Consider the following 12,397-nt stretch of genomic DNA (forward strand, 5'->3'; position numbering starts at 1 on the left):
CTGGCCACTTTATTAGGCATACCTGTTCTGGTGCTAGATGGGCTGGTCTCGGTGAGTATTTCAGAAACTGCTGATCTACTGCGATGTTTGCACATAACGATCTCTATAGTTTAAATAGGATGGTCTAAAAAAGTGAAACACTCCAGTGAGTGGCACTTCTCTGGTGGAAGTGCTTTGTTGATGTCAGAGGAGAATGGCCTGACTGGTTTGAGCTGATGGAAAGGCAACAGTAACTCAAATAACCACTTGTTACAACAGCCACCAGATCTCAATCCAATAGAACACCTTTGAGTTGTGGCGAAATAAAAGATTCACATCATGGGTGTGCAGCAGGCAAATCTGCAAGAACTGCTGTCATGTCAATATGGACAAAAATCTCTAAGGAATGTTTCCAGCGCCTTGTTGAATCTATGCCACAAAGGATTAAGGCAGCTCTGAAGGCAAAAGTTGGTCCAAGCCAGTACTACCAAGGTGTAAGTAATAAAGTGGCCAGTGAGTGTAGATTGGGCTAATGCCACACTGACAAAAGAAGCTCCATTTGTGTTGGAGGTCTTAAGGTGAACAAGGATGAACCTATAGTTAGCTATTTTGGCCAGAAATATGTGTGCGCTTCCTCAGCAGGGTGGTTCAGTCTACACGGTTACATCTATGGTGATTGCTGGGGACTGAACGCAGGCCCTCATACATGCAAGGCATGTGCACTAACACTGAGCTACATCTCCGGGAAAGTGTATTCTTTTTACGTTCCGAAAGGCACAACAACTAGTCGCCTGAGTGGACTAAGCAAGTTGTCATCTGCCAAGCCACCAAGCCAGAGCCTCAAGAGTATAAAAACCAAGCCAGGAACAGTACACAGATGAGGCACTTTAAAGTTTTGGTGGTAAAGACTTTGCAGTCCTGAAGGTTCATTCATTCAGCAAAGGTGGCTGGAAACAAAAATTCTCTGTACATTCTGAGACTGACGCAGGTAGGAAACTTCGATGCACCTTAGATGTCTTAAAGCAATGGTGACCGAAGAAGCGAGGCAAATTCTGACATTTGTAGAACTTCATGACGGCAACAGATGACAACTGAAGTACAAGGACTCTGGCAAGACATTTTTTAAGGCACATGTAGTCAAGAGTTTGCCAGCATAAGATCATGTCCCGTTTCATTTTTGGAGTAAACAAGAACCCATGGTCTTTGGTTTACGAGACCAACGCCTTGCCACTTGGCCATCATGCCTCAGAGACTGGATGTTTAACTGGCCATTAACCACACACATAACGTTCCTACAAGCTTGCCCGTTAACTCTCACAGTGGAAAAGGGGGAAGTCGCTCAAAACATCAACACCCTTCTGACTCATGGTGGAAATCGGCCTCGTTCTGACTCATGAGTAACCGTCATTGGAAGCTGAGCATGCCCTATCGATAGCATCAGCACAAAGTGTAGCACCCTATGCTTCCAAACAGAACCTTTTCTAGAGGGCAGCTGTCCTAAACATCAGGAACACATGCTGGGGATTGAACCCACGATATCACGCATATAAAACACAAGCTGTACCACTGAGCTACATCCCCAACACGCTCACGTGCCGCATGTGTGGTGACCATGCCACGAAAATCAAGAAACAAGGGAACGAATCAGCACACAGTCGATGACCATGTCAACCCACAATGACTATGGTTATCTTCCATGACAATGTTTTGTGGCATTCCCCTCAAGTGGCTTTTAAAAGGCATGAACGGGGCTCGAACCCGTGATCTCCGGTTTACGAGACCGACGCCTTACCACTTGGCCATCACGCCACGACCTAAAAACCTCCGATGGAACACAAATCATGTGGAAAACACTTGTTAAATGCATTTGAGGAAGAGTGTGGAACATGTGGCACTGTGCTCAGAAACACACTGTTGGTGATTAACACGAGCTGGAATCAATTGCCCAATCTAAATCTCTTGGCTGCAGACCCATGGACTTTGGATTTACGTTTTGTGATGTTTACTGAATTGGAAATTTTCATCAAATTGAATCTGCTAGGACTGTAAGTTTATAAAAAGTGCTAGGGATCTCCAGCTCCACTTGCTTCCATGGACAACATGGATATCAAAATATGATACTGGAAGAAAGATGTACACAGCTATCTCAGTTGCTCTTGTTATTATGCATTGAATAACTCCCGCTGGTGCACCTATCATCCCATAGGTAACAGCAGAGATTACATTTAAACAAACATCAGTGATCAAAATCATTCCTCTTTCCTCACAAATATATGTTTTTGTGTTCCTCACAAGTCCAGCCTACATCGAAACTTCGTCAAGATTAGATGTAAAAAAGGAATTACAATGGCCCAAAAATATTCCCAAACACACAGTTAAAATATACAACACAGTGAGAAAAGGATATTTCATGGATTCAAATGTTCCACAAACAAAGCAAAAACAAAGGGCAGCCATACTTGGTTAGACAACATCTGAAAAGGGTTTGAACAGGTGATTCTTATCAGCCAACTTTAATGAGAGGTTTAAATGGAATGCAGGTAGGCAGGGAGCCCATGTCTGTTTGTGCTTTTAACAGTGAGAAGCGAGTGCTGTGTAACACTGGCTTTAGGGGTTTCCCCGTCCAGAGGCATGATGTGGTGGAGCAGAGGGTAATACTGTGGGGTGGTTAGGTTGTGGTGTTACCTTGTCTATTATTTATGACAGTTGATTAAGTTCATGTTTAAATGCTCTTTTGTCATGTAGGCTTTGGTTATTCCTTGCTGCTGCATTTCTGTTAAGGGATACAGATGGGCTTGGAGGTAAGAAATTGATCAGACCACAGATATTGAGGCCTTGTGCCCATGTTCAGGCCTCTTTAGCAAACCTTCTTCACTCTTTTTGTGTCCCTTTCAAGTGTGGAATAAAAAACCTGTGCCACATTGGTCCAGTGTAGCAGCATGGGCTTCCATGGCTCAGCCCCAAAAAGTCAGCAACCTTCCTCATCAGACCAAGGTGGAGGGCTCCACTTCCAGTGCTGCATCCATGCAAAGTAGTTCCGCGTTCCCTCTGCAAGGTCCTGAACCCAGTCGGACCTGGACAACCAAGTTGTGTTTCCAGCAGTCAAATGGATTCTTCAGAGGCTCAAACTACAAGTGGCTCTGCTGGGTATTACCAGTCTGTGTTCCAAGGTGGCCAACAGTTTCCTGGTGTTGTATCCCAACCCCAGCTGCTGGATTCCTCTGGTAATGTTGAAGCCCGGTATTGGGGGCAGAGCTCCGAGAGTGTCCTAAGCACCCCCCAGATATCCAGTAGCCTTTTTGAGCGTGATGCTTTACATGGGGGGTCTTCTGGCAGCTTGGACTCTGTATCCAGTGCTCAAGGTTTCCCCAGTCAGTACACCAGTTCATGGCTGTACACTGCCCAATCTGCTCCTACCCATCAACATCAGGGAGGCTACTGGGCTCCATCCTCAGGCCAGTCAATGCATCTTCCTTCAGAGGAGCCCCAACCTCATGTTGCTTCCCCTCCTCAACCTGAAAGCTACCAACAGCTTCCCCATCCTTCACAAACCAGGCCAGTAAGTAAGCCTGTGTCCCAAACCCAGACTGTAGGAGGTGCATTGGTTTCAACCTCTCAGCAAGGTAGCAATGAAGGTCAGTACCAGAGTTCCAGCTGGTCCGCTTCTGCACCAGTTATGAAATCGAGACTCCCTTTTATACCTAGCCAAAGCACAATTGTGAGTTCTGACACGACCTCCCCTAGCCAGCAGTCAGCCAGTGACTCTGCCCAAAAAGGCTGCACCAGCTCCTATGGGGCCCTTCCTCCTTGGCTTGCAGGCACACGGCAGACATCTACCCTCCAGTCTGCCCAGTCCCAGATGCAGGGTTCCAGTGTGGGTTTGGGTGTTGCCTCTACCAGCCAGCAGTCTGCCAGTGATGCTCCACTAAAAACTGATGGACCTCTGTCAGGCACAGGGCAGACCCAAATGCAGATCATGAGTTCTAGCTCAACCTCCATCAACCAGCAGTCAGCCAGTGATGCTGCACAAAAAGGCTGCACCAGCTCCAATGGGGCCCTTCCTCCTTGGCTTGCAAGCACATGGCAGACATCTTCTGCCCAGTCCCAGATGCAGCCTTCCAGTGGGGGTTCTGGTGTGAGCTCAACCAGCCAGCAGTCTGCCAGTGATGCTCCACTAAAACCTGATGGACCTCTGTCAGCCCAAGGTGCAGGGACAGGGCAGACCCAAATGCAGAGCCCAAGTGCTGGCTTGACCTCTACCAGCCAGCAGTCTTCCGGTGATGGTCCCCAAATGAGCAGTGCTTATTATGGGTCTCTGGATCCCCAGGGTGCAGGTACATGGCAGCCTTCAGCACAGACTGCCCAGTCCCAGATGCAGGGTTCCAGTGTGGGTTTGGGTGTTGCCTGTACCAGCCAGCAGTCTGCCAGTGATGCTCCACTAAAACCTGATGGACCTCTGTCAGCCCAAGGTGCAGGCACAGGGCAGACCCAAATGCAGAGCCCAAGTTCTGGCTTGACCTCTACCAGCCAGCAGTCTTCCGGTGATGGTCCCCAAACAAGCAGTGCTTATTATGGGTCTCTGGATCCCCAGGGTGCAGGTACATGGCAGCCTTCAGCACAGACTGCCCAGTCCCAGATGCAGGGTTCCAGTGTGGGTTTGGGTGTTGCCTGTACCAGCCAGCAGTCTGCCAGTGATGCTCCACTAAAACCTGATGGACCTCTGTCAGCCCAAGGTGCAGGCACAGGGCAGACCCAAATGCAGAGCCCAAGTTCTGGCTTGACCTCAAAGAGCTATAGCTTCACTCTGGACTTTCCTGTTCATTCCTTCTAATTGCCCAACGAAGGCTCTATCTAATGCTGCCTTGCTGAAACTGTTATTGATCCTTTTCCAAATGGTTGTCCTGTCGTCTTTAATAAAACGTATCGTCAACGTTGCTGCCTCTGCTTGATTTTTCCCTAGCTTAAACAAATGCTGTTTGAAATGTCACTTTTATTTTAAAATGAGCACTATCCAAACACAAGTCTCTGCAAAGAGTTAGTCAATCTATTTTTGTGTGAGGTAGTGAAGGCATAGTTTTGTTCCCTGATTATAGGCATGCCACATGAAACTACATTGGTGAGAACCAGGATGCCCAAACTGCTTTTGATGTGCTAAAAAGCTTCACAGGATGAATTAGTCAGAATTAATCACCATTTTCATGTGACTTCAAAGTGTGATGAAGCAACACTCACTGGCCACTTTATTAGGCATACCTGTTCTGGTGCTAGATGGGCTGGTCTCGGTGAGTATTTCAGAAACTGCTGATCTACTGCGATGTTTGCACATAACGATCTCTATAGTTTAAATAGGATGGTCTAAAAAAGTGAAACACTCCAGTGAGTGGCACTTCTCTGGTGGAAGTGCTTTGTTGATGTCAGAGGAGAATGGCCTGACTGGTTTGAGCTGATGGAAAGGCAACAGTAACTCAAATAACCACTTGTTACAACAGCCACCAGATCTCAATCCAATAGAACACCTTTGAGTTGTGGCGAAATAAAAGATTCACATCATGGGTGTGCAGCAGGCAAATCTGCAAGAACTGCTGTCATGTCAATATGGACAAAAATCTCTAAGGAATGTTTCCAGCGCCTTGTTGAATCTATGCCACAAAGGATTAAGGCAGCTCTGAAGGCAAAAGTTGGTCCAAGCCAGTACTACCAAGGTGTAAGTAATAAAGTGGCCAGTGAGTGTAGATTGGGCTAATGCCACACTGACAAAAGAAGCTCCATTTGTGTTGGAGGTCTTAAGGTGAACAAGGATGAACCTATAGTTAGCTATTTTGGCCAGAAATATGTGTGCGCTTCCTCAGCAGGGTGGTTCAGTCTACACGGTTACATCTATGGTGATTGCTGGGGACTGAACGCAGGCCCTCATACATGCAAGGCATGTGCACTAACACTGAGCTACATCTCCGGGAAAGTGTATTCTTTTTACGTTCCGAAAGGCACAACAACTAGTCGCCTGAGTGGACTAAGCAAGTTGTCATCTGCCAAGCCACCAAGCCAGAGCCTCAAGAGTATAAAAACCAAGCCAGGAACAGTACACAGATGAGGCACTTTAAAGTTTTGGTGGTAAAGACTTTGCAGTCCTGAAGGTTCATTCATTCAGCAAAGGTGGCTGGAAACAAAAATTCTCTGTACATTCTGAGACTGACGCAGGTAGGAAACTTCGATGCACCTTAGATGTCTTAAAGCAATGGTGACCGAAGAAGCGAGGCAAATTCTGACATTTGTAGAACTTCATGACGGCAACAGATGACAACTGAAGTACAAGGACTCTGGCAAGACATTTTTTAAGGCACATGTAGTCAAGAGTTTGCCAGCATAAGATCATGTCCCGTTTCATTTTTGGAGTAAACAAGAACCCATGGTCTTTGGTTTACGAGACCAACGCCTTGCCACTTGGCCATCATGCCTCAGAGACTGGATGTTTAACTGGCCATTAACCACACACATAACGTTCCTACAAGCTTGCCCGTTAACTCTCACAGTGGAAAAGGGGGAAGTCGCTCAAAACATCAACACCCTTCTGACTCATGGTGGAAATCGGCCTCGTTCTGACTCATGAGTAACCGTCATTGGAAGCTGAGCATGCCCTATCGATAGCATCAGCACAAAGTGTAGCACCCTATGCTTCCAAACAGAACCTTTTCTAGAGGGCAGCTGTCCTAAACATCAGGAACACATGCTGGGGATTGAACCCACGATATCACGCATATAAAACACAAGCTGTACCACTGAGCTACATCCCCAACACGCTCACGTGCCGCATGTGTGGTGACCATGCCACGAAAATCAAGAAACAAGGGAACGAATCAGCACACAGTCAATGACCATGTCAACCCACAATGACTATGGTTATCTTCCATGACAATGTTTTGTGGCATTCCCCTCAAGTGGCTTTTAAAAGGCATGAACGGGGCTCGAACCCGTGATCTCCGGTTTACGAGACCGACGCCTTACCACTTGGCCATCACGCCACGACCTAAAAACCTCCGATGGAACACAAATCATGTGGAAAACACTTGTTAAATGCATTTGAGGAAGAGTGTGGAACATGTGGCACTGTGCTCAGAAACACACTGTTGGTGATTAACACGAGCTGGAATCAATTGCCCAATCTAAATCTCTTGGCTGCAGACCCATGGACTTTGGATTTACGTTTTGTGATGTTTACTGAATTGGAAATTTTCATCAAATTGAATCTGCTAGGACTGTAAGTTTATAAAAAGTGCTAGGGATCTCCAGCTCCACTTGCTTCCATGGACAACATGGATATCAAAATATGATACTGGAAGAAAGATGTACACAGCTATCTCAGTTGCTCTTGTTATTATGCATTGAATAACTCCCGCTGGTGCACCTATCATCCCATAGGTAACAGCAGAGATTACATTTAAACAAACATCAGTGATCAAAATCATTCCTCTTTCCTCACAAATATATGTTTTTGTGTTCCTCACAAGTCCAGCCTACATCGAAACTTCGTCAAGATTAGATGTAAAAAAGGAATTACAATGGCCCAAAAATATTCCCAAACACACAGTTAAAATATACAACACAGTGAGAAAAGGATATTTCATGGATTCAAATGTTCCACAAACAAAGCAAAAACAAAGGGCAGCCATACTTGGTTAGACAACATCTGAAAAGGGTTTGAACAGGTGATTCTTATCAGCCAACTTTAATGAGAGGTTTAAATGGAATGCAGGTAGGCAGGGAGCCCATGTCTGTTTGTGCTTTTAACAGTGAGAAGCGAGTGCTGTGTAACACTGGCTTTAGGGGTTTCCCCGTCCAGAGGCATGATGTGGTGGAGCAGAGGGTAATACTGTGGGGTGGTTAGGTTGTGGTGTTACCTTGTCTATTATTTATGACAGTTGATTAAGTTCATGTTTAAATGCTCTTTTGTCATGTAGGCTTTGGTTATTCCTTGCTGCTGCATTTCTGTTAAGGGATACAGATGGGCTTGGAGGTAAGAAATTGATCAGACCACAGATATTGAGGCCTTGTGCCCATGTTCAGGCCTCTTTAGCAAACCTTCTTCACTCTTTTTGTGTCCCCTTCAAGTGTGGAATAAAAAACCTGTGCCACATTGGTCCAGTGTAGCAGCATGGGCTTCCATGGCTCAGCCCCAAAAAGTCAGCAACCTTCCTCATCAGACCAAGGTGGAGGGCTCCACTTCCAGTGCTGCATCCATGCAAAGTAGTTCCGCGTTCCCTCTGCAAGGTCCTGAACCCAGTCGGACTCGGACTGGACAACCAAGTTGTGTTTCCAGCAGTCAAATGGATTCTTCAGAGGCTCAAACTACAAGTGGCTCTGCTGGGTATTACCAGTCTGTGTTCCAAGGTGGCCAACAGTTTCCTGGTGTTGTATCCCAACCCCAGCTGCTGGATTCCTCTGGTAATGTTGAAGCCCGGTATTGGGGGCAGAGCTCCGAGAGTGTCCTAAGCACCCCCCAGATATCCAGTAGCCTTTTTGAGCGTGATGCTTTACATGGGGGGTCTTCTGGCAGCTTGGACTCTGTATCCAGTGCTCAAGGTTTCCCCAGTCAGTACACCAGTTCATGGCTGTACACTGCCCAATCTGCTCCTACCCATCAACATCAGGGAGGCTACTGGGCTCCATCCTCAGGCCAGTCAATGCATCTTCCTTCAGAGGAGCCCCAACCTCATGTTGCTTCCCCTCCTCAACCTGAAAGCTACCAACAGCTTCCCCATCCTTCACAAACCAGGCCAGTAAGTAAGCCTGTGTCCCAAACCCAGACTGTAGGAGGTGCATTGGTTTCAACCTCTCAGCAAGGTAGCAATGAAGGTCAGTACCAGAGTTCCAGCTGGTCCGCTTCTGCACCAGTTATGAAATCGAGACTCCCTTTTATACCTAGCCAAAGCACAATTGTGAGTTCTGACACGACCTCCCCTAGCCAGCAGTCAGCCAGTGACTCTGCCCAAAAAGGCTGCACCAGCTCCTATGGGGCCCTTCCTCCTTGGCTTGCAGGCACACGGCAGACATCTACCCTCCAGTCTGCCCAGTCCCAGATGCAGGGTTCCAGTGTGGGTTTGGGTGTTGCCTCTACCAGCCAGCAGTCTGCCAGTGATGCTCCACTAAAAACTGATGGACCTCTGTCAGGCACAGGGCAGACCCAAATGCAGATCATGAGTTCTAGCTCAACCTCCATCAACCAGCAGTCAGCCAGTGATGCTGCACAAAAAGGCTGCACCAGCTCCAATGGGGCCCTTCCTCCTTGGCTTGCAAGCACATGGCAGACATCTTCTGCCCAGTCCCAGATGCAGCCTTCCAGTGGGGGTTCTGGTGTGAGCTCAACCAGCCAGCAGTCTGCCAGTGATGCTCCACTAAAACCTGATGGACCTCTGTCAGCCCAAGGTGCAGGGACAGGGCAGACCCAAATGCAGAGCCCAAGTGCTGGCTTGACCTCTACCAGCCAGCAGTCTTCCGGTGATGTTCCCCAAATGAGCAGTGCTTATTATGGGTCTCTGGATCCCCAGGGTGCAGGTACATGGCAGCCTTCAGCACAGACTGCCCAGTCCCAGATGCAGGGTTCCAGTGTGGGTTTGGGTGTTGCCTGTACCAGCCAGCAGTCTGCCAGTGATGCTCCACTAAAACCTGATGGACCTCTGTCAGCCCAAGGTGCAGGCACAGGGCAGACCCAAATGCAGAGCCCAAGTTCTGGCTTGACCTCTACCAGCCAGCAGTCTTCCGGTGATGTTCCCCAAACCAGCAGTGCTTATTATGGGTCTCTGGATCCCCAGGGTGCAGGTACATGGCAGCCTTCAGCACAGACTGCCCAGTCCCAGATGCAGGGTTCCAGTGTGGGTTTGGGTGTTGCCTGTACCAGCCAGCAGTCTGCCAGTGATGCTCCACTAAAACCTGATGGACCTCTGTCAGCCCAAGGTGCAGGCACAGGGCAGACCCAAATGCAGAGCCCAAGTTCTGGCTTGACCTCGAAGAGCTATAGCTTCACTCTGGACTTTCCTGTTCATTCCTTCTAATTGCCCAACGAAGGCTCTATCTAATGCTGCCTTGCTGAAACTGTTATTGATCCTTTTCCAAATGGTTGTCCTGTCGTCTTTAATAAAACGTATCGTCAACGTTGCTGCCTCTGCTTGATTTTTCCCTAGCTTAAACAAATGCTGTCTGAAATGTCACTTTTATTTTAAAATGAGCACTATCCAAACACAAGTCTCTGCAAAGAGTTAGTCAATCTATTTTTGTGTGAGGTAGTGAAGGCATAGTTTTGTTCCCTGATTATAGGCATGCCACATGAAACTACATTGGTGAGAACCAGGATGCCCAAACTGCTTTTGATGTGCTAAAAAGCTTCACAGGATGAATTAGTCAGAATTAATCACCATTTTCATGTGACTTCAAAGTGTGATGAAGCAACACTCACTGGCCACTTTATTAGGCATACCTGTTCTGGTGCTAGATGGGCTGGTCTCGGTGAGTATTTCAGAAACTGCTGATCTACTGCGATGTTTGCACATAACGATCTCTATAGTTTAAATAGGATGGTCTAAAAAAGTGAAACACTCCAGTGAGTGGCACTTCTCTGGTGGAAGTGCTTTGTTGATGTCAGAGGAGAATGGCCTGACTGGTTTGAGCTGATGGAAAGGCAACAGTAACTCAAATAACCACTTGTTACAACAGCCACCAGATCTCAATCCAATAGAACACCTTTGAGTTGTGGCGAAATAAAAGATTCACATCATGGGTGTGCAGCAGGCAAATCTGCAAGAACTGCTGTCATGTCAATATGGACAAAAATCTCTAAGGAATGTTTCCAGCGCCTTGTTGAATCTATGCCACAAAGGATTAAGGCAGCTCTGAAGGCAAAAGTTGGTCCAAGCCAGTACTACCAAGGTGTAAGTAATAAAGTGGCCAGTGAGTGTAGATTGGGCTAATGCCACACTGACAAAAGAAGCTCCATTTGTGTTGGAGGTCTTAAGGTGAACAAGGATGAACCTATAGTTAGCTATTTTGGCCAGAAATATGTGTGCGCTTCCTCAGCAGGGTGGTTCAGTCTACACGGTTACATCTATGGTGATTGCTGGGGACTGAACGCAGGCCCTCATACATGCCAGGCATGTGCACTAACACTGAGCTACATCTCCGGGAAAGTGTATTCTTTTTACGTTCCGAAAGGCACAACAACTAGTCGCCTGAGTGGACTAAGCAAGTTGTCATCTGCCAAGCCACCAAGCCAGAGCCTCAAGAGTACAAAAACCAAGCCAGGAACAGTACACAGATGAGGCACTTTAAAGTTTTGGTGGTAAAGACTTTGCAGTCCTGAAGGTTCATTCATTCAGCAAAGGTGGCTGGAAACAAAAATTCTCTGTACATTCTGAGACTGACGCAGGTAGGAAACTTCGATGCACCTTAGATGTCTTAAAGCAATGGTGACCGAAGAAGCGAGGCAAATTCTGACATTTGTAGAACTTCATGACGGCAACAGATGACAACTGAAGTACAAGGACTCTGGCAAGACATTTTTTAAGGCACATGCAGTCAAGAGTTTGCCAGCATAAGATCATGTCCCGTTTCATTTTTGGAGTAAACAAGAACCCATGGTCTTTGGTTTACGAGACCAACGCCTTGCCACTTGGCCATCATGCCTCAGAGACTGGATGTTTAACTGGCCATTAACCACACACATAACGTTCCTACAAGCTTGCCCGTTAACTCTCACAGTGGAAAAGGGGGAAGTCGCTCAAAACATCAACACCCTTCTGACTCATGGTGGAAATCGGCCTCGTTCTGACTCATGAGTAACCGTCATTGGAAGCTGAGCATGCCCTATCGATAGCATCAGCACAAAGTGTAGCACCCTATGCTTCCAAACAGAACCTTTTCTAGAGGGCAGCTGTCCTAAACATCAGGAACACATGCTGGGGATTGAACCCACGATATCACGCATATAAAACACAAGCTGTACCACTGAGCTACATCCCCAACACGCTCACGTGCCGCATGTGTGGTGACCATGCCACGAAAATCAAGAAACAAGGGAACGAATCAGCACACAGTCGATGACCATGTCAACCCACAATGACTATGGTTATCTTCCATGACAATGTTTTGTGGCATTCCCCTCAAGTGGCTTTTAAAAGGCATGAACGGGGCTCGAACCCGTGATCTCCGGTTTACGAGACCGACGCCTTACCACTTGGCCATCACGCCACGACCTAAAAACCTCCGATGGAACACAAATCATGTGGAAAACACTTGTTAAATGCATTTGAGGAAGAGTGTGGAACATGTGGCACTGTGCTCAGAAACACACTGTTGGTGATTAACACGAGCTGGAATCAATTGCCCAATCTAAATCTCTTGGCTGCAGACCCATGGACTTTGGATTTACGTT

General features: G+C 47.2%; 1 protein-coding gene, 1 long non-coding RNA gene and 3 other non-coding genes across 5 annotated transcripts; 2 read left to right on the forward strand and 3 right to left on the reverse strand.

The window, feature by feature from the left end:
- Positions 1-1,716: 1,716 nt before the first annotated feature.
- Positions 1,717-1,788, reverse strand: trnat-cgu. Its single transcript has one exon. It is a non-coding gene; the product is annotated as a tRNA-Thr (tRNA).
- A 769-nt stretch (positions 1,789-2,557) lies between these two features.
- Positions 2,558-3,047, forward strand: LOC118242948. The gene is made up of 3 exons (XR_004777116.1): positions 2,558-2,630; positions 2,725-2,780; positions 2,876-3,047. It is a non-coding gene; the product is annotated as an uncharacterized LOC118242948 (long non-coding RNA).
- A 3,879-nt stretch (positions 3,048-6,926) lies between these two features.
- Positions 6,927-6,998, reverse strand: trnat-cgu. The gene has a single exon. It is a non-coding gene; the product is annotated as a tRNA-Thr (tRNA).
- Positions 6,999-7,773: 775 nt separating this feature from the next.
- Positions 7,774-10,129, forward strand: LOC118242946 (hornerin-like). Its single transcript, XM_035536265.1, has 3 exons — positions 7,774-7,840; positions 7,935-7,990; positions 8,086-10,129. The coding sequence occupies exons 1-3, from the start codon at positions 7,821-7,823 to the stop codon at positions 10,023-10,025; spliced, it is 2,016 nt and encodes a 671-aa protein (XP_035392158.1). The 5' UTR covers positions 7,774-7,820; the 3' UTR covers positions 10,026-10,129.
- Positions 10,130-12,141: 2,012 nt separating this feature from the next.
- Positions 12,142-12,213, reverse strand: trnat-cgu. The gene has a single exon. It is a non-coding gene; the product is annotated as a tRNA-Thr (tRNA).
- Between the last annotated feature and the right edge of the window lie 184 nt (positions 12,214-12,397).

This window comes from Electrophorus electricus, chromosome 18, assembly GCF_013358815.1.
Source record: "Electrophorus electricus isolate fEleEle1 chromosome 18, fEleEle1.pri, whole genome shotgun sequence".
Classification (NCBI taxonomy): domain Eukaryota; kingdom Metazoa; phylum Chordata; class Actinopteri; order Gymnotiformes; family Gymnotidae; genus Electrophorus; species Electrophorus electricus.

Coding starts and splice junctions, on each gene's coding strand:
- LOC118242946 (XM_035536265.1), top strand. CDS start 7,821: ATGATGTGGTGGAGCAGAGG. Junction 7,841..7,934: donor ATGATGTGGTGGAGCAGAGG/GTAATACTGTGG, acceptor TTTGTCATGTAG/GCTTTGGTTATTCCTTGCTG. Junction 7,991..8,085: donor GGATACAGATGGGCTTGGAG/GTAAGAAATTGA, acceptor GTCCCCTTCAAG/TGTGGAATAAAAAACCTGTG.